This window comes from Myotis myotis, unplaced genomic scaffold (genome assembly GCF_014108235.1).
Source record: "Myotis myotis isolate mMyoMyo1 unplaced genomic scaffold, mMyoMyo1.p scaffold_m19_p_10, whole genome shotgun sequence".
NCBI lineage: Eukaryota > Metazoa > Chordata > Mammalia > Chiroptera > Vespertilionidae > Myotis > Myotis myotis.
Genome location: NW_023416314.1, coordinates 22,971,542 through 22,998,869, shown reverse-complemented (window position 1 = coordinate 22,998,869; position 27,328 = coordinate 22,971,542). Strand labels below are relative to the sequence as shown.

The 27,328-nt window shown below is 48.0% G+C and overlaps 1 protein-coding gene and 1 pseudogene across 1 annotated transcript; both read right to left on the bottom strand.

Moving 5' to 3' along the window:
• VSTM5 (V-set and transmembrane domain containing 5) lies at positions 1–23,385 on the bottom strand. The gene is made up of 4 exons (XM_036324682.1): positions 23,036–23,385; positions 2,704–3,030; positions 2,460–2,600; positions 1–2,330 (listed from the first exon to the last, which is right to left on the bottom strand). The coding sequence occupies exons 1-4, from the start codon at positions 23,124–23,126 to the stop codon at positions 2,287–2,289; spliced, it is 603 nt and encodes a 200-aa protein (XP_036180575.1). The 5' UTR covers positions 23,127–23,385; the 3' UTR covers positions 1–2,286.
• LOC118665628 lies at positions 9,986–10,134 on the bottom strand (annotated as a pseudogene).
• Positions 23,386–27,328: the final 3,943 nt, after the last annotated feature.

The following is a 27,328-nucleotide window of genomic DNA, read 5'->3' as shown; positions in this document are numbered from 1 at the left end:
AACTTTATTTTCAGGTTTTATTTCATTCTTTGAAACACCTTCACAGTTTGAAACATAATAACTTTTAGCTTAACATTTACAGTGGCTAACTTCTCTGATGTTAATATTTTCCTGTCTCGAAAAATAGACAAAAACCTCAGGCTCTAGAATCAAAAACTTTCCACAGGAATGTTCAGTATGGAGGGAGCTTTAAAAGTGCAAAATAAAGAAATGGAAAGAAGAGGCAAAACCTTTCATGACATATTTGGGGGGCAATTTAATGGACATCTGGGTTTGCCCCTGAGGCCTCTCACTGGGCATTCTTTCCCATTTCTCCTTTTATTATGAAGATTTCAACCCCTGACATCTGGCAAGCTGAGAGGCAGAGTTCTGAAAAGCAGGTGATAAAAGAGGACTCAGACTCCAGCAGCTACTGGATCCAAACCGGTTTCCCGCGGATGGGCGCAGTATGTGAAAGGAGAAAGACATAAGCAGGTCCTAGAACCCTGTTCTCCTCCCCGTGCCTTTCCAGGGCACTGGAGACTGGCACAAGGAACCTGTCCTGGCACAGGCCTGGCTCCTATGCTGCCCAGGGAAAGGGCACAGGGGTGCACGTTCACACGTGTGTGTGCAGGAGGTGGCCTGAGGTGGGAACTTCTGTCAAGAGCTAGTGCTACAAATCAATTGTGCAGACCAGTCACTCCCTTGCCTTTTGAGTCAGTGCCTTTGGAGTCCTCTAGATCTCTGGTAGCTCCTGTCTGAATATTGCTAAAGATTTCTTCCTGCAAGCCTAGATTCATTACTCAAGGAAAGATGACATACTAACTTCTGCCGACAACTCCTTATTCTGCCACATGGGAAGTAGAAAAGATGTGGATGTTAAGGACATGAAGTGGGGGATGAGAGAAGGGAATATTCTTTTCTTTCTCTCTCTCTCTCTCTCTCTCTCTCTCTCTCTCTCTCTCGAGAGAGAGAGAGAGAGAGAGAAACATCGATGAGAGAGCACCAACATTGATTGGCTGCCTCCTGCATGCCCCCTGATGGGGATCAAGCCTGCAACCTGGACACGTGCCCCAACTGGAAATTGAACTAGTGATCCCTTGGTGCATGGGACAATGCTCAACCAACTGGGCCGCACCAGTCAGGCAGAAGGGAATATTCTTACTCTGCTTTGCATGGGCGAATTTGCAGCTAAAGACTGGGGACTCAGCTAATAGCTTCAGCCTCCACCAATAATTGAGATGGCACCTTTGGTCTGTAGCTAAGAATACTGGAGAGAGAAAAGATAATGGAAAATAAATGCAGTCATGATTTAGAGCTTGCCAAATGGAAGCGGGGATGGAGAAACTTTCAGGTAAACATGCTCACCAACACTTGAGAGAATAAGGCCAAAGCCAGCTGAGATCCAGCCCCCAATTTCACAGGGAGCCCAACACCCCAGAGCATTTCATCAATTTCCAGTACTCAGTAGAGTGCTGGTTGCTTTCAGATCACTGAAGAATCCTCATGCTGACTTCCTGTTGTACCACCCATTACGCAGGCCCAGCTTTCACACAGCCGGGCAGGAGTTCCCTGCAGGCCAGATGCTGCCCACGGTGAAAACTGTGCTCCTCACACTGGCTGACGCTGCGGCCACAGGAGGGAAAATTCATTAACGTTGGACCAAGACAGGAAAAGAAAGATAATTTTCTGTTTCCTTGTTCTCAATGTGGGTCCCTCAAGAACAAATTAAGCTCTCTTCCCTGAAGTTCCAGGCCATGGGGGTGCTCGCCCTTCTCTGAGCAACTCCCTAAAGCACAGCAGCACCCCTTGGTCTGGTCCAACCTCTGTCTTGGGCAGCAGATGGTCTAAACGCCTCACGTTTTCTCACAACAGCCCCACAGCAGCGGGTTGGAGGGCAGAGCAGGCAGGAGCACAGACAGCCTGCTGGCTGCACACCTGACCTCGAGTACTCTGGCCTCCAGCATGGGGACGCCTCCAATGGCTATATTCTGGGCCGAGCAGAGCACAGTGAGCAAGCAGCCAGTGCTGGCCCTATGCCATTGCCCGCGGGTTAGCACAGCTCTGGGCTGCAGCCACGCAAAGCACTCTTCTCCTTGATTTTCATGCACGTGCAAGAACTGACTTGGTCCAATCCAGAGTCCTCAACTCCATGCAGTCCACTCTGTCCATGGCCGGCAGGCCCATCAGGAATGGGCGGCTGTGGCAGGACAACAGGAGGCTCTTAGCATGGGTTGGTATGTTTGCTCCTTCCACGGGAAAATAGTTTTCCTCTTGAGGTAGGAATGTCATTGGGCTCAGCCTTGGCTAACACTCAACATCCTGTAGCTCAATCTCCTCAGTTGTGCTCTCTGCAAAGCAAAAGACAAGTCCATGAGTTGCAAATCAGCCATAAGGTGGTTTTTGGTGAGAACCAGCTAACGTGGGCTACTTCCAGCCATGAAAGCATGAGCTGATTATCACAAGGCCCCGAGAATTACCTTTGAGCTTGTGTCTTCTCTTCCTCTGGAATTTATATGCACACTTATTGCAAACCCACATGAGGCTAATTAACACTGCGGCCACAGCAGCGAGAAAAGCAAGGAAGACAGCGACGAAGTGGAGGTCTTCATAGAGGATCTCTGTGGGGTGGGGGAGGGGGGAAGAGGAGGGGAGAAGATAAGTCTATTTTAATGTCATGAAGTGTGTGGCCTCCCACGCACAGGGCCCCTGGAGCCGTCTTACCTGACACATGCAGCACGATGGTGCCAAACTGGCTGCTCCCCAGGCGCTCGGTCACCGTGATGACATAGTAGCCGGAATCCCTCACGCCCACACTGAATAGCTGGATGGAACCATTGTCAAAGGTGCAGACTCTATCCTTGTGGCTCTGGGAGATGTTGGCCTGAGTCCCTGGCTTCCACTCCACGATCCTCTGCACCCCCCAGGTGGATGTATACTTCCATTCGATGGTGGGGATGCCATGGCAGGAGTACTCCACGGAGAGCAGGATGTCTTCCTCCACCGTGGCATTGATGGCAGACTGGGGAATATACAGTGACACGCCCTGACCTGCAGGATGGAGTGCTAGATGTGGGGCAACTTATATGGACTTACAGTGGCGTGAACTTCTATAATTCATTGATTTATTTATCAAATATCTATTGAGTGCCTATTACATGCCAAGCTCTCTCTTAAGTTCTGGTGTTAATGCTACAATGGTGAATGTTATAGACTGAATGTTTATATCCCCCCAAATATCTATATTGAAACACTCATCCCCAATATGGTTGTATTTGGAGTTGGGGCCTCAAAGACAGTAATTAAGGTTAAATGAGGTCATAAGGGTATGGCTCTGACCCAATAGGATTAAGATCTTTATAAAAGGAGAACCCACTAGAGCAGTGGTTCTCAACCTTCCTAATGCTGCAACCCTTTAATACAGTTCCTCATGTTGTGGTGACCCCCAATTTCATTGTTACAAATTGAACATAATTAAAGCATAGTGATGAATCATAAAAACAATATGTAATTATGTATGTGTTTTCAAATGGTCTTAGGCGACCCCTGTGAAAGGGTTGTTCGACCCCCAAAGGGGTTGCGACCCACAGGTTGAGAACCGCTGCACTAGAGAGTTCATACCCTCTCCCTGCAGGGGCACACATGGAGGAAAGACCATGTGAAAACACAGCGACAGGCAGCTGTCTATATGCCAGGAAGAGAGGTCTTACCAGGAACCCAACCCTGCCAGCACCTTGATCTTTCCAGCTTCCAGAATTGTGAGGAAATAAATTTCTGTTGTGTAAACCCTCTAGTTTGTGTATTTTGTTCTGGCAGCCTGAACTGACAGACAGTGAACAAGATGCAAGGTTACTGTCTACAGCTCCCTGCAGCTTTCATTCCGTAAGGGGGATGTACAAGGGCTGAATGAACCAACGAGATCATCTTTGAGAATGACAAGTGCTTTAAGGATGGTGAAACAGGGCATGGTGGCCAGTGGGGATGGCGTGGTACACACCCTTATATAGAGTGGTCATGGAGGTTCTCACTGAGCAAAGAGCTTTTGATTGAGACCTAATGGAGGCAAAGGAGGCAGCCAGATAAAGGCACGGGGGAAGCACATTTCAGGCAGAGGGAACAACCACAAAGCTATGAGGTGAGAGTGGGCATTGCTGTGTTTGAGGGGCAGGCATAGGCCAGTAGGCTAGAACACAGAAAGCCCTGGGTAGAGCTTATGAGACAAGGTTGGAGAGATGGGCAGGACCCATGAGGTCAAGGTCAGGGGTAAAGTTTTTTACTCATGGGCGATGGGAGGCCATAGAAGAATTAATTGGGAGGGTGACATTCTCCATAAATCTTAAGAATGTCTGCTGTGGAAAATGATCTGGGGGTGAAGGGACCAGAATAGAAGCAGGAAGAGCAGTCAGGTGGCTGTGCACAGGACTGGATAAGAGATGGAGATGTAGCCTTGGAGAGTGAAGAGTGGTCTGATTTAGGGAATTTGGAAGATGGGGGGACATGCTGGTGAACTAGATATGGGGGTGGGTGAGGCAAAGAAGCATCAAGCCAAGATTTCTGCATGAAATGGGTATATTGATAGTAGTGTCATTGGCTAAGGTTCTGTATATGTTGTTATACTGTATTAAGTAGGTACCTATGCTAACTGCTTTACACACATTCTCTCAGCCTCATGCAACCTATTGCGATTCTATCAAGGATTTGCATGCAAGAAACCTCAGGCTCCACAGGACAAGCTTGTCCAAGTTCACTCTGCAAGGCTGAGATTCACACAAGGGCTGCTGACTCCAAAACCGACATATTTATCTTGTATGCTCAAATCAAAGGTCAGTGGTTGGAGGGAGATGGCCCAGAATGTGACCAATGTCCCCAGGCTGAGAGGGGAGGTCAGGGCTGGCTGGAGACCACAGAATGAATAGGGCAGGATTCAAGCTTGGAGGCCATCCCTTGGTTTCCACCTCCACTTTCTGTTTAGACCTCTCACTCTTTGGGTGCCCAGTTGCCCTGGGGCCCCTGCTGTGGCTCTAGGTCACCACTCCTGTTACTTTTCCAGGCCTTTCTCATTGCCGTCTCCCATTCCCAACATATCACATTTGTGCTGCTCTCCTAAGACCTGGCTAGGTGACTGATAATCTGATAAATTCCATGCTGAAAAATTGGGAATAATGGCTTTCAAGTGTTATAGCTGTCAAGTTACAGAAATGTATTTTCTCTCCAACTCTATTTTAAAAAATGTTAAGCTCACAGAAAGGTTGAAAGACAAGCGCAATCCATATCTATATATCTTCTCCTGACTCACCAATTATTAACATTTTGCTACATTTGCTTTCTCTCTCTTTTTCTTGGGAAGAAAACAGGGGCCAAATTCCAGGACAGCCCGTGGAGGGCAGGAATTATGTGTTTTCGTCATCTCTGTTGGCCCCCTGAACTCAGCATAACATCTCACATAGTTATTGATCAATAAATGTTTGCTGAGGAAATGAGTAAGTGAATGACCAAATATTTATAGAAGCAAGAAGAAGGATGAGCCATTGCTGATAGGACTGTTGCTGCTTCAGTAGTTTAAAAATTAGGCACATCTGGCCCTGGCCAGGTAACTCAGTTGGTTAGAGTGTCATCCTGATATGCCAAGATTGCTGGTTTGATCTCAGGTCGGGGCACATAAAAGAATCAACCAATGAATGCATAAATAAGTGGATTAACAAATTGATGTTTGCCTGTCTGTCTCTCTCCAAAGTCAATCAATCAATCAATAAATGAAAAATTAGGTACATCTAAAAGCTAACAAACATAAGAAAGAACTACAGTCAAGGGTTTTCTATGTCAGTTACTATATTATTTACTTACTAGTGGCCCAGTGCACGAATTCATGCACATTGAAAGGAAATTAATTAGAAGAAATATTTTAATATTGCTATTCGCCCTTTCTCTATAATAGAAGTGCCAACCACATTCACAGTTGACAATGACAGATCGAAACACACATGTGTGATTGGCACCAGTGAGAGCTTTAAATGTATCATGCATGCGCAAGTCAACTTAGCCTTTTATAGATATAGAACAAACTTGCTTAATTAGACCTGATTTCTGATGTGGCTAAACTTTTTCAAGCCTAATGAAGCACCCCAACATCTCTTTCAGGTAATTGTCAGCAACACAGCAGTAAATATCAACACGAAGCAAATTATTATTGTAGATCACACAGGGAGAACAAAGGGTAATATATTTAATTGCCACAGTGTTTGACTATATTCTGCACAGTGAGAAAATCTGAAGTCATTTTCAAGGTCCACCATTTCTTCTTTTCAGTTGGGTCAAGTTTTTAAGCTTTCTAAATCTCCATTTTCTGGCTAATGAAAAGAAAATAGGATCCAACCAAGTCTCCTATCTACCTACTCCAGGACTTCTGTGAGGATCAAATGAGATGAGGCATGGGAAAATGCTTCACGGACATTTGGTTAAAGTGTGAAATGTTTGCACCTGGCTATAAAGCAAGTGGTGTTCCTGGGCTGAAGAAACTGCAAGGAGGCTAGTCGTTGCTAGGAAGAGGAAGCCAGTCGTTGCTACGTGACGTCATTACCCAGCACCCACAGCCACCATTTCAGGGCTGGGCTGGGCTGTGGGCCGCATTTTGTGCCATGGGGTCTTGGCAGCGTTTTGGTGGGGTGTCACTCTGGGGTGGTGGCAGGGCCTGTGCCCCACTTGGGGAAGCCGAGTGTTGGTTTGTCGGTGCCAGGTCCGTGGTGCCAGCCAGTGTGCGTCACAGCAGCTCCTGCGTTGAGCACCTGCCCCCTGCTGGTCAGTGCACGTCATAGCAACCGGTCAGATGGTCAGACACTTAGCATATTAGCCTTTTACATATATAGATTATGTGCTTTACTATCTCTTTTATTTTTTACATGCAAGTCAGCAACATGCCCACATAGCTAGGAAATGGCAAAGGTGAGATTTGAATGCAGTTTTTGTATGATCCAAAACCCATCTTTTTCCCACTCTACTTGGTGACTGAAAAGATTTATCTATGATTTATAAAAGATTTTTAAATCATTTATCTATCTATATTTTCTGATTTCTCTGACCACAAATAGGAGCATTTGGAACAGTGATTACTGTAAGATCTGAAGAACCATATTTAGAACTAGTGACAATCTGCATCATCACGTATATGTATTCCACATAAGTCCTAGGTCAGTGATGGTGAACCTTTTGAGCTCGGCGTGTCAGCATTTTGAAAAACCCTAACTTAACTCTGGTGCCGTGTCACATATAGAAATTTTTTGATATTTGCAACCATAGTAAAACAAAGATTTATATTTTTGATATTTATTTGATATATTTAAATGCCATTTAACAAAGAAAAATCAGCCAAAAAAATGAGTTCGCGTGGCACCTCTGACACGCGTGTCATAGGTTCGCCATCACTGTCCTAGGTTAACCATGTTGACCATTATTTGAGCCTTTCAATTACTTTGGCTCAAGAAACAGCAACACTGAAAAACAAACAAAAATAAAACAAGCTCAAGCTTCTCAGATGTTGATGTAAAAAAAATAAAAGAATACAAAAGCATTCACTTTACAATGGAGCGGAGAGGCCATGACTGAGTAACTTAAGCCTCAAGCCTTTGGGGTGTTAAAACAGGGCAAAATAACATTTGGCCGGGGCCTAAAGCGACATTGTGCCTAAAGAACTGTTTGCAAAGATAACAAGAAAGCAGATATTGTGACTACCAGACTGACAGAAGACTACAGACTGAAAATGAAAAACATTCTTTAGAATTAACATCACTATGTTAGCCTTCCTACACCAATAGAAATGCCTTCCTTCTATTGATATAATTGGCCCCTTCCCTTTCTCGTACCCCTTACTTTTGTCTCCTAAGCAGAACACTATTTGGATTTCTGCCTGAATCAGTGTGTCCTGAATAGCTACTCTTTTTTGATCTCAAATAAGCTCTTGCTGCTTTTCACTTTGGCCTTTTAGTTTTAGGTTAACACTGATACAGGTGTAAACTGACCAACTAGTTCACGTTGATTTCTGTCTTTTCTCTTGATCAGAAAAACCTCCTCCTAATCAAACTAACCAGGTATTTAAACAGGTTTTAGAATCAACGAGTTTCTCCTCCTGTCAATCTACCACATAATTAGAAATAAATGATCCATAGCAAAGATGGAAAACTAGCAGTTCCAAGAGTTTAAAGGCAAACTGCTTGTCAACTGTTTAAATGTTGAATTAATGAGTTACCACCTCTGCACCTCATGCTAAAATTGTTCCAGAACAAGTCCAGAGAAACTTAGTGACTAGATCAACATTCAGAGCTGCCTCAAAAGTTCTACTCAAGGAGGTGAGTTCGATAAATCAGGCTCTACTTATACAATGGATGCCAGGCAGCCACAGACAGGAGGAGCTTTGTAAGAACAAGGAAAGATGTCTATGACACGTTACTAAGTTACAAAATAAATTTATAGCCCAGGCAGTGTGACTCTGTTGGTTGACTGTCATCCCATGCACCAAGAGGTTGCCAGTTCAATTCCTGGTCGGGGCACATGGCCAGGTTGTGAACTAGATCCCCAGGTGGGGGTTTGCAGGAGGCAGCCAATCAATGTTTCTCTCCCTCTCCCTTCCTCCCCCCCCAAAAAAAAATCAATAAAAGCATATTAAAACATAAATTTATAAAACAGCATAATATCATCTTTTTTATTTGTGTAAATATGTGCTAATATGTAGAAAAATGTTGTAGTAATATATGCTAAACTGTTAACAGGAATTTCTCCTTAGAGACTGGATGACAACAAGATTTTATTTTGTTATACATTTATATAATTTTTAACTTTTCACAGTTACTCATTGAATAAATAAAAAAATTAGTGAATTATGCTAAGTGAAATAAGCCAGTCAGAGAAAGGTAAGTATCACAGGATCTCACTCATATGTGGAATCTAATGAACAAAATAAACTGATGAACAAAACAGATCCAGAGACATAGAAGCATAGAATAGACTGTCCAACCTCAGAGGGAAGGTGGGGAAGGATGGGTGGGTCGGAGAAGATCAACCAAAGACTTTGTATGCAAATATATATAACCCATGGACACAGACAATAGGGTGGTGAAGGCCTGGGGTCAGAGGTGGAGGGTCGAGCCAGAAGAGTTCAGGGGGGGGGGGGGGGGGGGAGGGCGGGGGGGGGGGGATAGGGGGTGCGGAAGGTACATAAGTAATACTTCCAACAATAAAGATTAAAAAAATATTTTTAAAAAGTATTTTTTAAGTTCTCCTGGTTAGAACAAACAATCTCACTGGCAAAGTTTAGAGAAAAGTTCAGTGTAAAAGTTTACCTTGCTTCTCATTATTTAGAAGTTTTGGGATGTTTTTGTCAGAAATATACTGAAGGAACCTAACTCTTATTTGTATCAATTAGCCTAGGGTTAATTTGGTTTCATCATAACATTATTTTGTCATTGTTTTGTTTTAAAGTCTCAGTTTCCAAGAATCTATCGACATGGTAAGTGAGAACTTATACTCAGAATGGTTCCTTATTTCTTTTCTTACAAATAAATTACAGAGGTAGAGCTTTGCTGCTTTTAAAAACATATTATTTGACCCAGCAATCCCTCTCCTGGGCATCTACCCAAAAAACTCGAAATCATGTATCCGCAAAGATATATGCACCCCTATGTTCACTGCAGCATTATTCACAGCCAAGACATGGAAACAACCTACGTGTCCCACAATAGAGGACTGGCTCAAGATGTGGCACATGTACACAATGGAGTACCACTCAGCCAAAAGAAGGGATGAAACAGCACCATGTGCCACAGCATGGATAGACCTTGAGAACGTTGTGCTGAGTGAACTATGTCAGTCAGGGGAAACCTAAGAACCATATGATTTCACTCATATGTGGGATATAAAACTGAAACTGGTGAACACGAACAGCAGTGTGGTGACTGCCAGAGGGAAGGCGTTGGGGGAAGCAGGAGTCCTGATGTAAGGTGACAGGAGAAGATCTGACTTGGGGTGGTGGGCACACTTTGGTGCAAGATACAGATCTTGTAACACAGAAACCCACACCTGAAACCTATTTGTTCATGTTGACCAGTGTCACCCCAACCAGTTTAATAAATACTACACTTGATCTTAGCCAAAAGGCCGAGAAGCGATCAGTTTAATAAATAAATATTACAAATAAGTAAATAAAAATGTATTCTTTAAAAAGGATCTATTTCCTGAAATCACAGCAAAGGTTGATACTGTTCAGAACACAGTTTGGGTGGACCAGAGTTTCAGCTAACGGTGAGGGGTACATTGCCTGCGTGGCTCTGAGTTTAAGGGAGTCGTGGAGGAGACCCCTTAATCAGGACATTTTCACCCTCATCCGGAAAGCCATCGACCCAGCCTTGCGACTATCAGAGGCAGCTGGAAACCAGGAAATGAGTATCTCATCATTGTTGTCTTCATCCTTATTGAGCCTGGAAGCAGCTAAACCAGGAATCAGAAAGCCAGGGCTCAGGAGTGGGGGGTGGAGCGATGAATCACCCTACAAAAGCGTTATTTCCGTTGGCATCGAGGTGTGGTGGAGACACCTGGGGCGGGCGGGACCCACAGAGGTTCAGCCATGCTGTCTCCTTGCAGTGAGACCTGCCGAAAGCGCCTTCACTTCTCAGAGCCTCAGCGTCTTCCACTTAGAACGAGGCCTGGAAAACCTCCGGGAGGAAGGCTGTGAGGATGAGGGACACGTGGAAGGCCCAGCAAGGACGAGCACTGAGGGCTGACCCAGGATCTGCAGCCCCACCACCTGCCCTTCTCACAGTAGTTCTGTGTCGCTGGCCAGTGTGACCAACCTTTCTGGTTTGCCTGGGACTGAGGGGTTTCCCAGAAGGTGACGAGTGTCAGTGCTAAAATCAGGAGAGTCACAGGCAAAACAGAACAATTGGCCACCCTACCTGAGACTCAAAGGAAATGTCAAAGAGCAAGGTGTACAAGAGCTGATTTCTAAGGCGCCCCAGGCTCTCGGCATGGGTGGGGGTAGGACAGCCAGCTGGGTAAGCGGAGGGTGGACAAAGCCATTCCTCCCCTAACGCTGGCTCTGAACACACCTCCCAGGGGTCAGCGCTCCCACGGCCAGCCCATCTTGGTGGGGGCCTCCCACTCGTTACGGAACCTCGCCTGCACTCGCCACACTTTCTCCACCGCCTGCTGAGTATTATTATCCCCGTTTTACTGAGGACAACTCCAGTCTGCAGGAGTTTGGGAAGAGGCGAGACCCTCATTTAAGCGGAGGCTGGAAGAATAAGATGTGAAAAGCATAGGAAAGGGAGGAAGCCCAATCCCAGCGGGGAGAACAGTGCACCCACCCCAGGGAGCCATGGCAGAGCCTCAGGTTTGGGGCCTGGTGACTAAGAAGTGCAGGTTGGCTGTCCAGTGAGGAACTGACAGGCTTGGGATCACCGGCAGGAGTTCTCCCTGGGGCAGGGAGGACGCAGTGATGTTTGAATAGAGGAATGTAGGATCTGAACTTGGCTCCCAGAAGGGCAAGCTGGCAGCAGAGTTCGTTATCATGTACACACATCACCCACCCTGCACCGCATGTGCTTGTCCTTGCACCTTCAGGAGAACCCCTGGCTGGAGCCCAAACAGTTGGGAACAGCCGGGTGTGGCCCTACCTGGGGAGCAGATAGGGAGCAGCAGGAAGCGCACCTGTGCACGGTAGGCCATGAGGTTTTGCTTGGAGAACTCGTTTCCCATCCAGCTCAGAACCCCAGCGCCTAGCACAGGGCCTGGCACTTTGAGGTGCTCACAATATACTCGTATGAATCCTTGTGGGACATTTGGCCTCGTGCAAAATGTCCACAGAGACACTTGGTCCGCACCAAAAGCTGCTTGATATTTGATCCTGTACCAAAAGGTCCATGGAGACATTTGGTCTGTAGTTAATATGAATATAAATCCTGCTCTTCTGCATGATTGGAACCCTGACCCATATATCTAACCCCAGGTACCATGGCCAGCTAGGCTACGGAGGTAAGAGGGGTTATGATTGGCAACACAGCCACAACAGAATTACTGGAGCAATAAAACATAACAGTATTTTTCATTATAAATCTTATAAACCAAATGTAGAAATAAACATTATGGGTCCTTTGAACCCAGGGACATTTTCTAAATGTGGATATTTTTGACAGGACCAAATGCTGGATAATTGTATGAATGAATGAATGAATGAATATTATGTATGTCCTGCCTGTCAAACTGCTGCCTATTTGGAGAGATCAGGGAGGATCTATTTTGAGCTGAAGGAGTGAGTAATGGTTCTGGCTGAGGGAGGTGCTGGCAAGACCCCTCTCCCAGCCTCAAGTCTGCTGAGAGTTAAATAGCTAGGAGTGGAATTGGCAGTTTTACAAAACAAAATATCCATGTCCCTACCTCATTCCTGGTGTTCTTAAACGAGCTTGGAATTCTGGAAACACAGCTGTGTGTAGGAGGCCTGCACAGCAACCCCGAATAATGGCCCTTGGGTTTAAATGCCATGAATAGAGCTGATGACTGACACTTGCACATATTTTACAGGGTACCTATCCCTCCAATTAGCTCAGGTATTTAATTCCCCACCCCCACCAGTGCCTGATTACCCAGAGACCAGAGCTCAGCTCATCTTCAAGGGAGCTCCCCCACGATCTTGTTGTTTAATGGCCTTGGAAAATCACACAGATGTCAGCCAAACCCAAACAACATGGACAGAGGCAGTTTTAGATAGAGGCTGGCAGGCTGCTCCCCTCATCAGGTTCCTATATTTGTAGCCCAACCAGAAAAATCACTCCAAAGTAGCAACAGCCACCATTCCCATTGGTAGCACCTGCTGGGTACCAGATGTCACACACTATTATCACAGCCCAGTGAAACCGGCCGGGGAAGTTGAATGACTTGCTATCAGACTGGTAAAGATGAAGCAGTTGGATAACATTGTGTGGTCAGGAGTGTGCAGAAGTTATACTTCAAACATGACTGTGGGGATTGTAAATGGGTGTGACCTAATTAGAGGGTAATATGATGAAATCTAGAGAATTATTTAAATAGCACTTACCTCTTGACCCAGAGGAACTTATCCTACTAGTAATAAGGGCATAGAGATGCAGAGATAGAAGTGAGTATTGTCACTGAAGCATGGTAGTCAATTATAGTAAAAGGCTGGGACAATCCATGTGTTCACTGAAGGAAAACTGTTGGACACTAGCTACCTGGAGTCAGCACAGACCCCACAGGGTAAGGGCTCTGTCAATCACAAGTCCTGGTCTCTCCTACTTCTGACCAACCGGCTACACATCAGGGATTCCCACAACCCCCTCTTCAGGTTTGATAATTTGCTAGAACAGCTCACAGAACTCAGGACAGCACTTTATTTACTATCACCAATTTCCTATAAAGGATACAACTCAGGAATAGGCACATGGAAGAGATGCATGGGAAGGGGGTGGAGCCTCCATGCTTTCTTTGGGTGCATCTCCCTCCCAGGACCTTGATGTGTTCACCAACCCAGAAGCTCTCTAAACCCCTTCAGTTTTTTTTTTTGGGGGGGGGGTGCAGGGAGACAGAGTGGGGGGTTGGGGGGGTTCCATTACATAGGCATGGTTGAATAACATCACTGGTCATTGGTGACTAACTCAATTCCCAACCCTTCTCCCTTCGGGGACCCTGCAGGTCAGGGGGGTGAGGCTGAAAGTTCCAACCCTCTAATCACATGGTCAGTTCCTCTGCCAACCAGACCTCATCTTCCGATGTCTCCTCATTAACAAACAAAAACACACTCTTACCACTGCTGGTGATTCCAAGGGTTTTAAAAGCTTTGCGAAGGGAACTGGGCACTCACACCAAATATTATAACCAAAGATGTTCCTGTCACTCAGGAAATTCTAGGGTTTCCGGTGCTCTGTCTCAAGAACCAGGAGCAGGGACCATCTACTTTAGTTCATACTACAGAGACATTAAAAAATGAGGCAGGCCTATATGCATTGGTATTAGATAGTCTCAAAAATAATAAAAAGGCACAGGGCAAAATGTTTCCATTTGAGTAAAGTAGTGAACGTAAACACGCACACCTATTCGTGGAAACACACAGAACGCCTCTGCGAGGAGACACTCAAAACCAGGAGCTGTGGTTGTCTTTGGGGAGGAGACTGGGGGACTGGGGTGGAGGAAAGCCTTGTAGTTTCTCTAGACCCTTTTATACCGTTGGCATATTTTAGGAAGTTTGTGAAAGACTTAAAAAACAAAAACAGTGAAATCCTAAAAATAAATGCATGCCAACATTGGGTCTGAGCCCCGGATTCTTCTTGTTTGAAAATGCTAGTGATTCACATTTACACCATAAAGCACCTACCAAACATTACCTCAACCTGTGAAGCAGGCAGGAGACGTGGGTTAAGAAATTATGCTTGTTGCTTCACAGGTACTTGCTTATTTGATCGCTGAGAAAACTATTACCAGTTTCTTATAAAGAAAACAACTCAGAAGCAGCCCATGGAAGAGATGCATAGAGCAAGTGAGGAGACAGACTCAGAGGCACAACGCAAGAGCCCAAGTCCTTGCCCAGTAGAAAATCAGAACTGAGACTGGAACTCAACTCTTTGCTGCTCCACAGTTGCCTCCAATGAGGTAAGTACTTGGATTATAGAGGTGAAGTTTTTCACTTATTTTGTTTCCCCAACGCGCACATTGCACCATGTTGGTAAAGACTTCGGAGACAGGTGGGATAAGCTAGTCTCGACCGGGGCTTTCCAATACAGTAGCTGCTAGGCACGCAGAGCTGATGAGCACGTGAAATTGCCTAGTGACTCGGCAAACTGCGGCTCGGCAAACGGCGGCTCGCGAGCCACATGCGGCTCTTTGGCCCCTTGAGTGTGGCTCTTCCACAAAATACCAGCTTCTGTGCATGGGCCACGAAGTTTCAATCGCACTGTACGTGAGCGCCCGCACGTGGTATTTTGTGGAAGACCCACACTGAAGGGGCCAAAGAGCCGCATGTGGCTCGCGAGCCGTGGTTTGCTGACCACGGGCCTAGTCCAAACTGATGTGCTCTACGTGTAAAATACATGTCATAGTTTGAAGGCTTAGTACTTAGTATGTTAGGATGTAAAATAGCTCATTAAGAATCTTTACATCGATTATACATTGAAATGGTAATTTTTGGATATATTGGGTTAAACAAAATACATTATTAAAATGAGAATGTCCCTGACCGGTTTGGCTCAGTGGATAGAGCGTCGGCCTGCAGACCAAAGGGTCCCAGGTTCGATTCCAGTCAGGGGCATGTACCTTGGTTGCCGGCACATCCCCAGTAGGGAGTGTGCAGGAGGCAGCTGAATCAATGTTTCTAACTATCCCTCTCCCTTCTTCTCTGTAAAAAATAAATAAAATATATTAAAAAAATAAAATGAGAATGTAAAAAGAAACAGGTGAATTTAATGTGGCCACTAGAAAATTTAAAATTACATATGTGGCTTGCAGGTGTGGCTTGCACTATAGTGCTATTGGGTAACACCTGTTTAGACTTTCACGCCACCCTTTTTTGGGGGATATATATATATATATATATATATATATATATATATCCTGTTCCCTTGAGGGTATTCCACTTTCTCCCCTTCTCAACAATGTGCACGCTCTGCCCTCCAGTCCCAGCATCCCCATGGACAATCCATCTAGCACCCTCTTCTACAAGAACATTCTCGCTCCATCTACCTTGGCTTCCAGTAAAGCAGCCTGCTCTGACCACAGCCTTCTCTCTTTCCTATTAACTGTTCAACCTCTCCCACTGGCCTCCTCCATCCTTCTACCCGATGATTCCCTCTGCTTTTCCCAACCCTCACCCCTCCCTATCCAGCCTTGGTTCCATCGTCTTAAGCAGTCCTTCCAATTCTTTAATCTCCATTGACCTCTGTCTTTTCATCAGATTTGCCAGGTAAATTCCCAGCCCTGGATCCACCACTCTCTTCTTCCTCTCTGCCCAAACCCGAGCAGTCAACGCTGCGGAAGCATGCCCCACGGCAGACACTCTCCAGAACAACAAAGCCCACTGTTTCCAGTGCACCTTCACGTCACCAAAATTCAAGAGGGCCCTCCATACTGTCAGTCTTACTATGTTTGTTCACATAAATTTACTCGTATTTTTTCCACAATTACTAAGACAAGATCCCTCCCGTTTCTTTGGACCTACAAATTCCTCCTCATTCTCAGTAGATGACCTTCACCTCCTGGGACACTGCTGACGAACCTCACCTGCTTGAAACACCCTGTGGCTTCTGGGTCACCACACTCACCCGGTGTTCTTCCCAGCTCCTCTCTGACGGTAGAGTGGACACTTAGCAGGCGTCATGAGAAGTCTGCTCCACCCGTCTCCCCAGATGCCAGGAAGGCAGGCCTGCCTGCCTGTGGGAGCAAAGGGTGGCAGAGGAGGGCAAGATGCTGTCCGGGGAAGCCCTGGGAGGGCCATCCATACACGTTCTGTGGAACCAAAAGACCCAGGTTCTATTTTGGCTGCACACACCCTAGTGGTGTGATTGGGCAAATCCCTTGACCTCTCTGGCCCACCATTTTCTCATTTGCAATTAGGGATTATCATGGTTTGCTGTCAATGATAGTAAAAACACAAACCAAAACAACACGTGGATGAAAGAGCATGACAGGAGCAATTCCAGGGGACAGAGGGGCTCCCTCCCCCGATTTCTCACCCAGAAGAAGCCCGATTCCAGGCCATGAGATTTGAATCCAGCCTCATTCCATTCAATGAGCATTTGGGAATGGAAGCGAGGGGGACTGACATCTGCGGGGCACCAACTCAGAGTCACCTGCTCCACGTGGAAGTCCATTATTAGTTAATTTGGCGCCCAACCAGCTCAGCCCAATCTTTTCTCAGAGCCCCTGCAGAGTGGGCCTTCGGAACCAAGGAACAGGTGAGCTAAGTAATCCATTTGCCCCCTCCGTCCTCTCTAATGCTAGCACACAGCATTTCTCAACATTTAGCTGCATCAGAATCACCTGGAGCTCTTGTGCAAACACCATCGCTGGGCCTCAGCCTCAGTTTCTAATTCAGTGAGTCTGAGATCAGGCCCCTGCTGGAAAGAGCAGGCGAGCAGGCATCATGCCCTAGGTCTGACTCACCAGCCTCCAGCAGTGTGTGACATGACAGATAGCTCACTCAAACTGAGCTGTCAGATTGAACTGTCAGTCTACCTGTCATACAGAAATAATTGTGCTTCAAGATCACTGGAATCCCATCCCAAGTATGCGGAAGGTTTGGCTCATGGTGGGAGGAAGAGCAGGTCTGGTGTTCTGCTTCTGGGCGTGGCTCCTAAGAGATGTGACCCTGCCCCACAGTGAGCCTGGGGCAGGGATGATACATTCGTACACCAGGGCAAACAGTCCACGGTGCCTCACGTTGGGTTCCCTGGCCCGGGCCTGGTGCCGAGGGACCCACTTCTCCCTCCTGATTCTTTGGCACGAGCGTAACTATTCCGCACCTTCCACCTATGATCCAAGGCCTTCCCAAGCCGCATTCCTTTAACTGTTAGATGACTTACTAGATTGAATATGAAGAAATTGGCATGAGTTGAAAAACCTGGTATTACTAGAGAATTGTCACCCTGCTACTGGCACAAAGGGAGAGAAGATGGCCACACTAAGTGCTCATTATTTCCTGCTGTCAGAACTCTCTCTTTCCCTGCTCACCCGGCCACCTCCTACTTTGCCTTCAAGACTTCTTCTTCAAGAAGCTTCTTCCCAACTCCAAACTGAGCTAAATGCCTTTCTCAGTGCTCCCAGGGCATCTGACCTCCCGCTGTGCCACGTGACACCCATTGCAGGGACCATGCTGAGCATCGCTGGCTCCTGGCTTGGTGTGTCTCACACAGCAGGTGCTCAGGAACTAATTATTGAACCAAACCAAACTTCAAAGCAAAGCAACCTTGCCTCCTGTCCTGATCCTGGTGGGAAAGTATCTATAGCAGGCGTAGGAAACATCTGGCCCACAGGCTGCATAAGGCCCACCAAATCATTTGGTTTGGCCCTGCCAAGGCGTTAGGGGTGAGTTCATTAAATATGTGAACAAATACAGCAGGCTAATTTTTAAGTAGATAATTTTGCATGGCCCGCGAATGATGTTATAAATCTCCAAATGGCCCTTGGTAGAAAAAGGGTTCCCCACCCCTGATCTATAGGTTTGTCAGGGTGAAACCAAAAATAAGACACAGGCGAGACTACTACACACAGTGGTGGCGGTCTGAGAACAGAACGGGGAGAAACAAGCTGTTTCCATATGATGAGCCTAAAAGAGGGACATGGAAATGGCCCAGTCCGGGAGCTCTCTGCCTGTGGCCACACATTAGAAACACCTGAGGACTTAAATGAGCAACAAAAGAGTGCTGGGTCCTGCCCTCAGAGATAGCGATTTAACTGTCTTGGTAGAACATGGGCATCTGTAGGTCTTACAAGGCCCCCCCAACCCCCCACCACCCAGGTGGATCTAACATGCAGCCTTGGCTGAGAAGCACTGAGCCAGCCCACCCTCCTTGTCCTGTGTGCTAGGGGAAGGGAGGTGTCCTCATATACAGGGCTTACCCCAGGCCCTTCCCCTTCTGCCGGCTGACGTTCCCCAGGAAGCCCCAGAGCAGCTGAGCTGCCCCCACCCCTGGGATACACCCCAGCAGGGGAAAGACCAATATGCTTCCTGGACCCCATGTGAGCAAGGAATGTCCTGTGCTCTCTCTACAGTCCAGTGTGTCAATTCCCCTTTGCCCACAGGGCTGACAGGTGCCTTCCCAGCCCAGCAAACCAGTTATGGGAGAAAATCATTCTCCAACTTTGAACCTGCCAATCCTGCCTCTCTCCTACTCCCATTTCTGCTGGGTAAGTAAATAATTTCCTGGCCCAAGCCCATTTTTCCAGGAAAAAGCCATATATGGCCAGACCAGGGCCTGAGAGCACTGGACTATAAAAGGTGCAGTGTCAGTGGGGTACCAGTTAGATCCCAGGTAATGCCTGCTAAGGCAGCACCCCACTTGCCCTTATTTTCTTTAGCATGTCCAGACCCAGCCAGGCCGCAAGATAAATGGTACACCTTGCAGTATGCCTAGAATGCGCTTCTCCACCCAGCTCTGCTGAATACACTTACTCATCCTTCAAGGCTCAGCCTCACCTTCTTCATGGAGCCTTTCCTACTCCCCAGGTTGGCTGCCTCCTGGTGAAAGACAGAAGCTACACACATTCTCTCGGGAGGAACTCAACTTCAGTCCCAGCCAACAGAGATTACAGCAAAGCTGTTGATTTGTAAAATGCATCCTGACTTTAGACATAAAAAATGTATAAGTCTTACAGCGAATGAGATGTATGGGTGTTTTTAGGTCCTGAGGATAATGGAGAAAGGAGGGCCTCCTGCCTAAAGCCCCTTCCCAGATGAGCAGGGAGTATATCAGGACTCCTTTGAGATCAGGAACGAAGACATTTGGGTGACTCTTTGGTTGAAGCCACCACTCCCTCAATAGCTTCAATTTAATCCTCCAGGCATTTGTGTGTGTGTGTGGGGGGGGGGTGGGTGGGGTGGGGGGAGGGGCGTGCAGCAGGCGCCCATCAGCCTGGAAGTGGCGCTGGCCTTCCACATCCTCCATATGAATCACTAGCACTATACTTGTCACCCCGTAAGAGGGGTCTGCTCTCCCTCAAGTGAGGGCTAAACACTTAAAGCTTAAACATCTATTAGGAGGAGGCTGACTAAGTAAAAATTAGCACATTTGCCCTAGTCGGTTTGGCTCAGTGGATAGAGCGTTGGCCTATGGACTGAAGGGTCCTAGGTTCGATTCCAGTCAAGGGCATGTACTTTGGTTGCGGGCACATCCCCAGTAGGGAGCATGCAGGAGGCAGCTGATCGATGTTTCTCTCTCATCGATGTTTCTAACTCTCTATCCCTCTCCCTTCCTCTCTGTAAAAAAAACCAATAAAACATATTTTAAAAAATTAGCACATTTATGTGATGACATAGGTATAGAGGGTGAGAGGAATGAGCGAGACCTCTGCCTATCAACGCAGATAGAGCTAAGAACAATTGGTGTAAAAACTAAGTTGCTGAATAACCAGTTCGGCACGATTGCATTATTGGAAAGCATCCCCCAAACCACTTTGTTTGGCAGGTACATCTACAAGTTAATCTGCAGTTCAGTGCAGAGCGAGACCACACTTCATCTGTCTGTGTGTCATACAGGTCCCGTGGAGAGCCTGGTGCACAGTAGGTGCGCAGTAAACATGTGCCACATTGGGTGGCAACACTGGTGACCACTGGGGCCTTTTTCTGGATCTATGAATCTGGGCATCTCCCCAGGGGCTTCAAGGGAATTCCTCCTACACTGAGCCTCCCCTTCCCAGCCATCCTACTCCCAGCTAAATCCAGGACCCATAGCTCCATTCAGAACCTGCAGCTCCAGCCTGTTCCCTTCCTCCCCAGACTCAGACTGAGCCCCCACTCTGTTCCTCTGCTGGCTTGGGCACTGGGCTGGGAGCAACTCAGTGGGGTCAGCTCCCCCGGGTAAAGTGGGGATGCTCAAGGACACTCATGTGTATTCATGTATGTGTGTGTATGAGTATGTGTGTATGTTGGGGGTAGCAGGCTGCTTCTCAGAAGCTGGGGTTGGAACACAAGAAGCAAGCTGACAAGGACCCAGGCCATTAACTAAACTTCCCTGCTTTAGTCTCTGATCATCTGCTTTTAAATGAGAGGGAGCACCAGATACTCACACCCCTGATGGCTAACTTACCATGTTGACAGGTGAGAAAGGAAATGAACAAGGGTCCTAGAAAGACACTAAGCTTGGCCTGCTGCAGGAGGCCTGCCAGCTTTCTGAGTGGACAAGCTTTTAAATCAGCCTTGGTCAGCTCAGGCTGCTACAACAAAATACCAAAGAAGGGAGAGCTTAAACAGCAGACATCTATTTCTCACAGTTCTGGAGGCCGGGAAGTCCAAGATTAATGTACCCACAGACTCAGTTCTTAGCGAGGGCTCTCTTCCTAGCTTGCAGACAGCCACGTTCCTAATGTATCACATGACGGAGGGGCAAACTCTGGCATCTCCCTCTTTTTACAAGGACACTAAATCCTATCATGGAAGTTCCACCCCCATAATCTCATCTAGACCTCATTATCTTCCAAAGGCCCCACCTCCAAAAACAGCACATCCTGGGGGTTAGGACTTCAACATATGAATTTCAGGGCGGGCACAAACACTCAGTCCATGGCCGTCCATGTATAGAGAAAACGCTTCAGATGCAGGCTGTCTGTGAGTTCGTGTTTGTGGGGTGAGCTTTAACAGAACTTCAGTGTAAGGGATGAACATCAGACTTTCTGGGTGGCAGCTTTTGACAGAGGCTGAAAAGGCAGAAAATGGAGGGAGCTGGTGAGAGGGAGCCCACTCCGTCATCGAGGCTGGCCCTGAAGCACGGCCTCTTTCAGGCAGGTGTACTTCCACTCAATGACTTTTCAGGTCGAGAGCCTGGCTGGCACTGGGTTCGTGCTAGGAACCAGAGCTGGAAAGAGTGCCTGCCGCCTGGAGCGTACAGCTGTGCAGGAGCCAGGTACTGAGTGGAGAATTGCAAAACTTGTACCTGTCCTCCGGGTTTCGCACGTGCTTCCCCTTTGTCTAGGACACCCTGTCTTCTCTGGTGCTCCCGTTCACCTGTCATGTCTCAGCAGGTGTAGCGCCCTTTGGGGGGCTTTTTGCGGCTCCCCTCGTCTGATTTTGAGTCTCCCAGGACTCGCCACCCCAAGCTGGCTCTCCTGATTCCTTGTCTGTGGACAAGACTGTGATACGTGCTCACTCCAGTACCCACTGTGGCCTGCTTCTTGCAGGCAGGCAGTGCTCTGAGTGAGTGAATAAATGAATTAGACACTGTGGTGAACGTCAGGCCCTTGGAAGTCAGGGAGAGCTGCGCAGATGTGGCCTGAGAATGGTGGTTGGAAATATGTGGTGGAGGGCGGAAAAACAATGGAAGAGGTCACTGCAACTCCAAACACACCTACCCACCTGATGGGCTCCCAGCAGCGATTTCTTGCCCCACAGACAGCTAGATGCACATGCCTCACGCCAGTTTTCCTGGGCTTCTGAGATCTGCAGCTTCCACAGCTGATCGCTAGCCAGAGAGGCATTACCGTCAGAAGCGCTGGACTGCCCAGGTTTGAATCCTAGCTGCTCCACTGGCTAGCTGGGGACTTGGTGCAAGTAACCACCACCTCTCGGTGCCTCAGTGTCCTCCCTGGTGCAGCAGGGATAAGAGTAGCACTTATTTCTTAGGGTGCCCAGGGGACTAAATGACAGGAGTCAGTCTTGTCAAGTCTGAGGGATGGCGAATGCCTCGGGGCTTAACAAGTGCTGGCTCCACCTACTGGTCCTCCCCGCTGCAGTGGCCCTGCACTGGTCACTCTTTAAACCTCAGCTGACTAATCCGTAAAATGGAAATGATAATAACGCTAATGATTAAACCGGAAAGCAAGCCTGCCTCACAGTCTGTTGTTTGTGTCTATAGGCGAGTTTGTGGGGCTGTGGGCTGCCTCCAGTCAGGGGTTTCCAGTGCCCCCGCTCCGCTCAGTGCAGAGGCTACACCAGCCTGCACTCAGGCCCAGCACCCAACCCTTGCAAGAGTCTGTCTGAGTGAGCCAGGAGGATGGGGCGGGTGGGGGGAGGAGTGGGAAAGGGGAGCGGGGAGGGGGAGGGGTCCCAGCAGTAGGGGCGGGGCCCGTGCGCCCTATGGTCTCCGGCAGCTCAGGCGCAGGCTGGTTATTCCAGGAAAAAGAAATGAAGCCGGACGGCTTCCGGCTCTGATAACGCCCGGCCGGCCGGCGGGGCGCTCCCCAGAATTGTCCCGGGGGCTGGCCGCGGGGCTCCGCTCTGCCCCGGGTCCCTCTGGCCCCGGTCGGCGCCAGCTCCAGGCCGCGCCCAGCCCCCGGGAGGGCCAGCCGAGGTGGCGAGGGCCGGCGGCTGGGCAGCCCAGGCACCCCAACCCTCCCTCGCCCCGCCCAGCCCCGAGCTTACTCTGCAGACAGCAGGCTGCGGCCAGGCGGAGGGCGAGCAGCCCCAGGGAGATGCCGCGGTGCTCCCTCCTCCGGCTCGGTAGAGGCCTCATGAGCAAGCCCGGGAGGCGCGCCGGGCACGGGCTGCCCCGCGCGGCCGGCTGTGCGCCGCCGCCGCCGCTCCTGCCTGCCTGCCCGGCCGCCTCCCGTCTCCTCCTCCTCTGCTCCTGCGAGTCCTTCGGGCCAGATGCGGGTGAGCTAGCTGGTTGTGCTCTGGTTGAACCAGTTCCCAAGGATTTGGAAAGAGAGAGGAGAGGGAGAGAGAATGGGAGGGGAGGAGAGAGGAGGGGAAGAGAGAGAGAGAGAGAGAGAGAGAGAGAGAGAGAGAGAGAGAGAGAGAGAGAGAGAATGCACACGCTTAGAAGTAAATACTGGCAAACATGGAGCAGTCTCCTTCCGTTCACACCCAGTTGACTGGTATCGATTCAAGATTCGCTGGATGCTGGGTGGCGGGAAGGAGGGAAAGTACTAGCTGTTGCCTCGGGACCAAGAGGGACCATCTAATCATGGCTCCACGGGAAAGGAGAAGGCTTTTAGGAAACTGAAATGACAACCTGAGGGGAGAGGAGGGAGAAGAGGGGAGCCAGGGAGCCCACAGGCTGGCTGCTCTGGGTGGAGCCTTTGGACAGTGATGATATACTCATCCGAACCCATCTATCCACCTAACCATCCACCCATTTATCCATCCATCATTCACCCACCATCTGCCACTCAAATTTCCACTACCCACCCACCATCCATTTATCTACCACCGTCATTCATTCATTCATTCATTCATTCATTCATTCATTCATTCTCCATCCATCCATCCATCCATCCATCCATCCATCCATCCATCCAAGAAGAGTTCACTGAGAGTCTCCTCCTTATTTGCACAGGGCCTGACACATGGTAGAGAACACTGGTGGAATGAAGGACTAGGCTGGCACAGGGTTGGGATACAAATATGAACAAGATAGGAATGGCCTGTAGTGGGTTTGGTTCAGTGGATAGAACGTTTGCCTGTTGACCGAAGGGTCCCGGGTTCGATTCAGGTCAAGGACATGTATCTCCGTTGCAGGCTCCTCCCTGGCCGGGCCCTGGTCGGGGCTCGAGCAGAAGGCAACCAATGGATGTGTTTCTCTCACATTGATATTTCTCTCTGTCTTTCCCTTTCCCACTCCTTCTAAAAAATCAATGGAAAAATATCCTTGGGTGAGGATTAAAACCAAACCAAACCACAAGATAGGTATGGACACCTCTTTAGAAATCCTAGCAAAGGGTGGGGCTGGGAAAATGAGCAGCTGCTGTACAGTGCATATATCACTTTGATAAGGGAGACCAGAATGCTATGGGGACTCAGAGCAAGAGTACCTAACCCTAGGGGAGGGGGAAGGAGCACAGGGTGGGAGAGGAATTAGTATTGGTCCCAGCTAGTCATGAAATTCTGTGTGTGTGTGTGTGTGTGTGTGTGTGTGTGTGTGATGAAAGTCTATTCCAGTTTGATAAAACTAGATTTCCTAGCCTCCCTTGCAGCAGGGGGCAGCAGTGTGATCTAATGCTGGCCAGTGATGTTTAAGGGAAGCCACCTTGGGGTGTTTCTAGGTAGGTTTTTGCTTTCCTGATAATAGTGACGGATAAGGATAGGGCTGCTCCTCCCCTTTCTTCCTGCCTTGAACACAATGATAATGTTTAGATCTGTGGTTCCTATCTTGCATCCGTGAATTTGCATGGATGAGGACAAAAGCCATCATGCCAAGTAAGGTGGTGGAGCAGAAAGATGGAAAGACAGAAGAGCATGGAAGTCCAGAACACTTCCCTAGCTCCTTCTTCTGGTTCCTAAGGGGGACTCTGCCAATTCTGTGAATTCGCAGTGAGGCTGACAGTGGTGGTACCCTGCTGACAGCCGCAGGGTGGATGGTGAGTCAGGTTGACCAATCAGAGTACACTCTTCACCAGCCAAAGTGTTTGGTTCAAGGATGGGCTGGTCTTCCCTGGGAATTACATGAGGCCATTGTTGGGACTTCTAAAATCAGAGAATAGGAGGAACCATCTTGACTGTCATGTGCAGAGGCCCTAAATTAAGAACGAAGCCGAGATGACACAAATGGCCGGGAACCGAGAAGAGGGATGGAGCCCCAATGACATTGTGTGTCTGCGATTCTACGCTTGCCTTTTCCAGTTGTGATCTAATAAGTACCCCTTTTTGTCTCAGAAAATTTAAGTTGTATTTCTATGACATAAAATTGAGAAACTCCTGATTAATACAGGTGATCTTCCTGACATTTTTCTGTTGTTTTTTTAAAAATATATTTTTTATTGATTTCAGAGAGGAAGGGAGAGGGAGAGATAGAAACATCAATGATGAGAGAGAATCATTGATTGGCTGCCTCCTGCATGCCCAACACTGGGGATTGAGCCCGAAACCTGGGCATGTGCCCTGACCGGGAATCAAATTGTGATCTCCTGGTTCATAGGTCAATGCTCAATGAGAGGAAGGGAGGGAGAGAGAGAGAGAGCGAGCCATCAATCAGTTGCCTTCTATAGGATCGAACCCACAACCCAGGTATGTGCCCTGACTGAGAATTGAACCGGCAACCTTTCGGTGCAACCAACTGAGCTACCCTGGCTGGGCGACATTTTCCTGTTTTCTTTATTCCATGTAAGGGGGTTCAGGAATCACTTGTATCCATTTGTTTATTCATCAGATTTTTATTAAATCTGCCCCTGTACCAGGCCTGCAGCTCCAAAGATGAATCACTCATGGCTCCTAGTCCCAAGAAGCTCACAAATGAATGGAGACAGAATGATCCAAATTGAGAAAGGCCTTCAGGTATACGGCTCTTCCCGCTGAGGCCAAGGAACAGGAAATGGGCTGTATTGCTCACTGTCATATACCTGGCACCTGGCACCTGGTGGGTGCTTAGTAACTATTTGTTAAAGAAATATATGAATGAGATAAACAGCCTGAGAGATTTAAGAGAGAAGAAAGAACTTCATGAGATAAAGAGCTACTGAAGGCCAGCTAGACTGACTCAGTGATGCTATGAGTTCTTTTCTTTTTTTTCTTTTGATGCTATGAGTTCTTATCCTACTTCTGTCACCTACCAACTCTCTGGACCTCTGAGGGGGTTGGACTGTGCCAGAAATGGTTAACCCTGTCTGTCTGCACATTGGAAAAAAAGCACCATGCCTTAGGCCTCACTCCCAGTTCAATTGAATCAGATTATCGGGGGTGGGGGGTGGCATTAGAGTTTTTCAAAATCTCTCTAAATGATCTCATGTGCAACCATGATGGAAAACCACCACTCTAGATGAGTTAGAAGCTTCTTGTGGTCATGCCTCTGACATTTAGGTCTGAGTTTATCAGATCCTTTCTTTAGAGTAGGATTCCATAGAGGGGAGTGTTAGACCCCCAGAGCAAGGACGATGGGCCAGGTACAGAAACTTACCAGGAAGAAAACCCCAGATGCTTAGCAAGGGGCAAAACTGGGAAAACAAGAACCTTGCCCCCAGGGTAGCCTATCCTCCCCTAGCATATCACTGGCCATGCAGTTTGGACCCCTGATCTTTGATATTGCTGGTCAGGTTACTTAGCTTCCCTGACCTTTTCCTCTCTAAAAATAACATCGAGGCCTCAGTTGTATTTCAGCTCCTGGCCCAAAAAGCAGCAAAATCAGACAAGTAGCGCCAGGAACTACGTTGACTAATGACCCCTTGCCCTGGCACCGACCAATCAGTGGAGACCACGATCCTGAAAGAGCATTCCTGGAAAGCTAATGAATATTCTATTAATACCCTCCCCTGAGACCTCCCCGAAAATTTCCACCTGGAAGAGAGGTAAATACGCTCAGGACAAAGGACTAGTTGAGTTTTTCCAAGGAGCACACCCGTGCCATTCTCCCAGTCATGTATCCCACAACCTCTAAGGGACCCCATGAGACTTGCAGCCAGGGGAGCAATGGGCAGTGTCAGCTCCTCACGGGCTTACCCCCTGAACCTATCTCCAAGGCCCCCCTTTCTGTGTGTAGCCCTTCCTTTGGAGAGCCCCACCTCCCATCCTCTTTTCCTTAAACTAATTCAATTTTCCTGAATCACTGTCTGAGATGGCTATTTAGCCTGCCTGTGCGCCACCAACTTTAACCTTTCAGGGAGAATTTACAGTTTTAGTTGTCCTTCCCTTCCTCCATCCTCACTTCCTTTCTTCCTTCTTCCCCCTCCTTTCTTCCTTCTTTTCCTTCCTCCCTTCCTCCATCCTTCACTTCCTTTTCTTTCC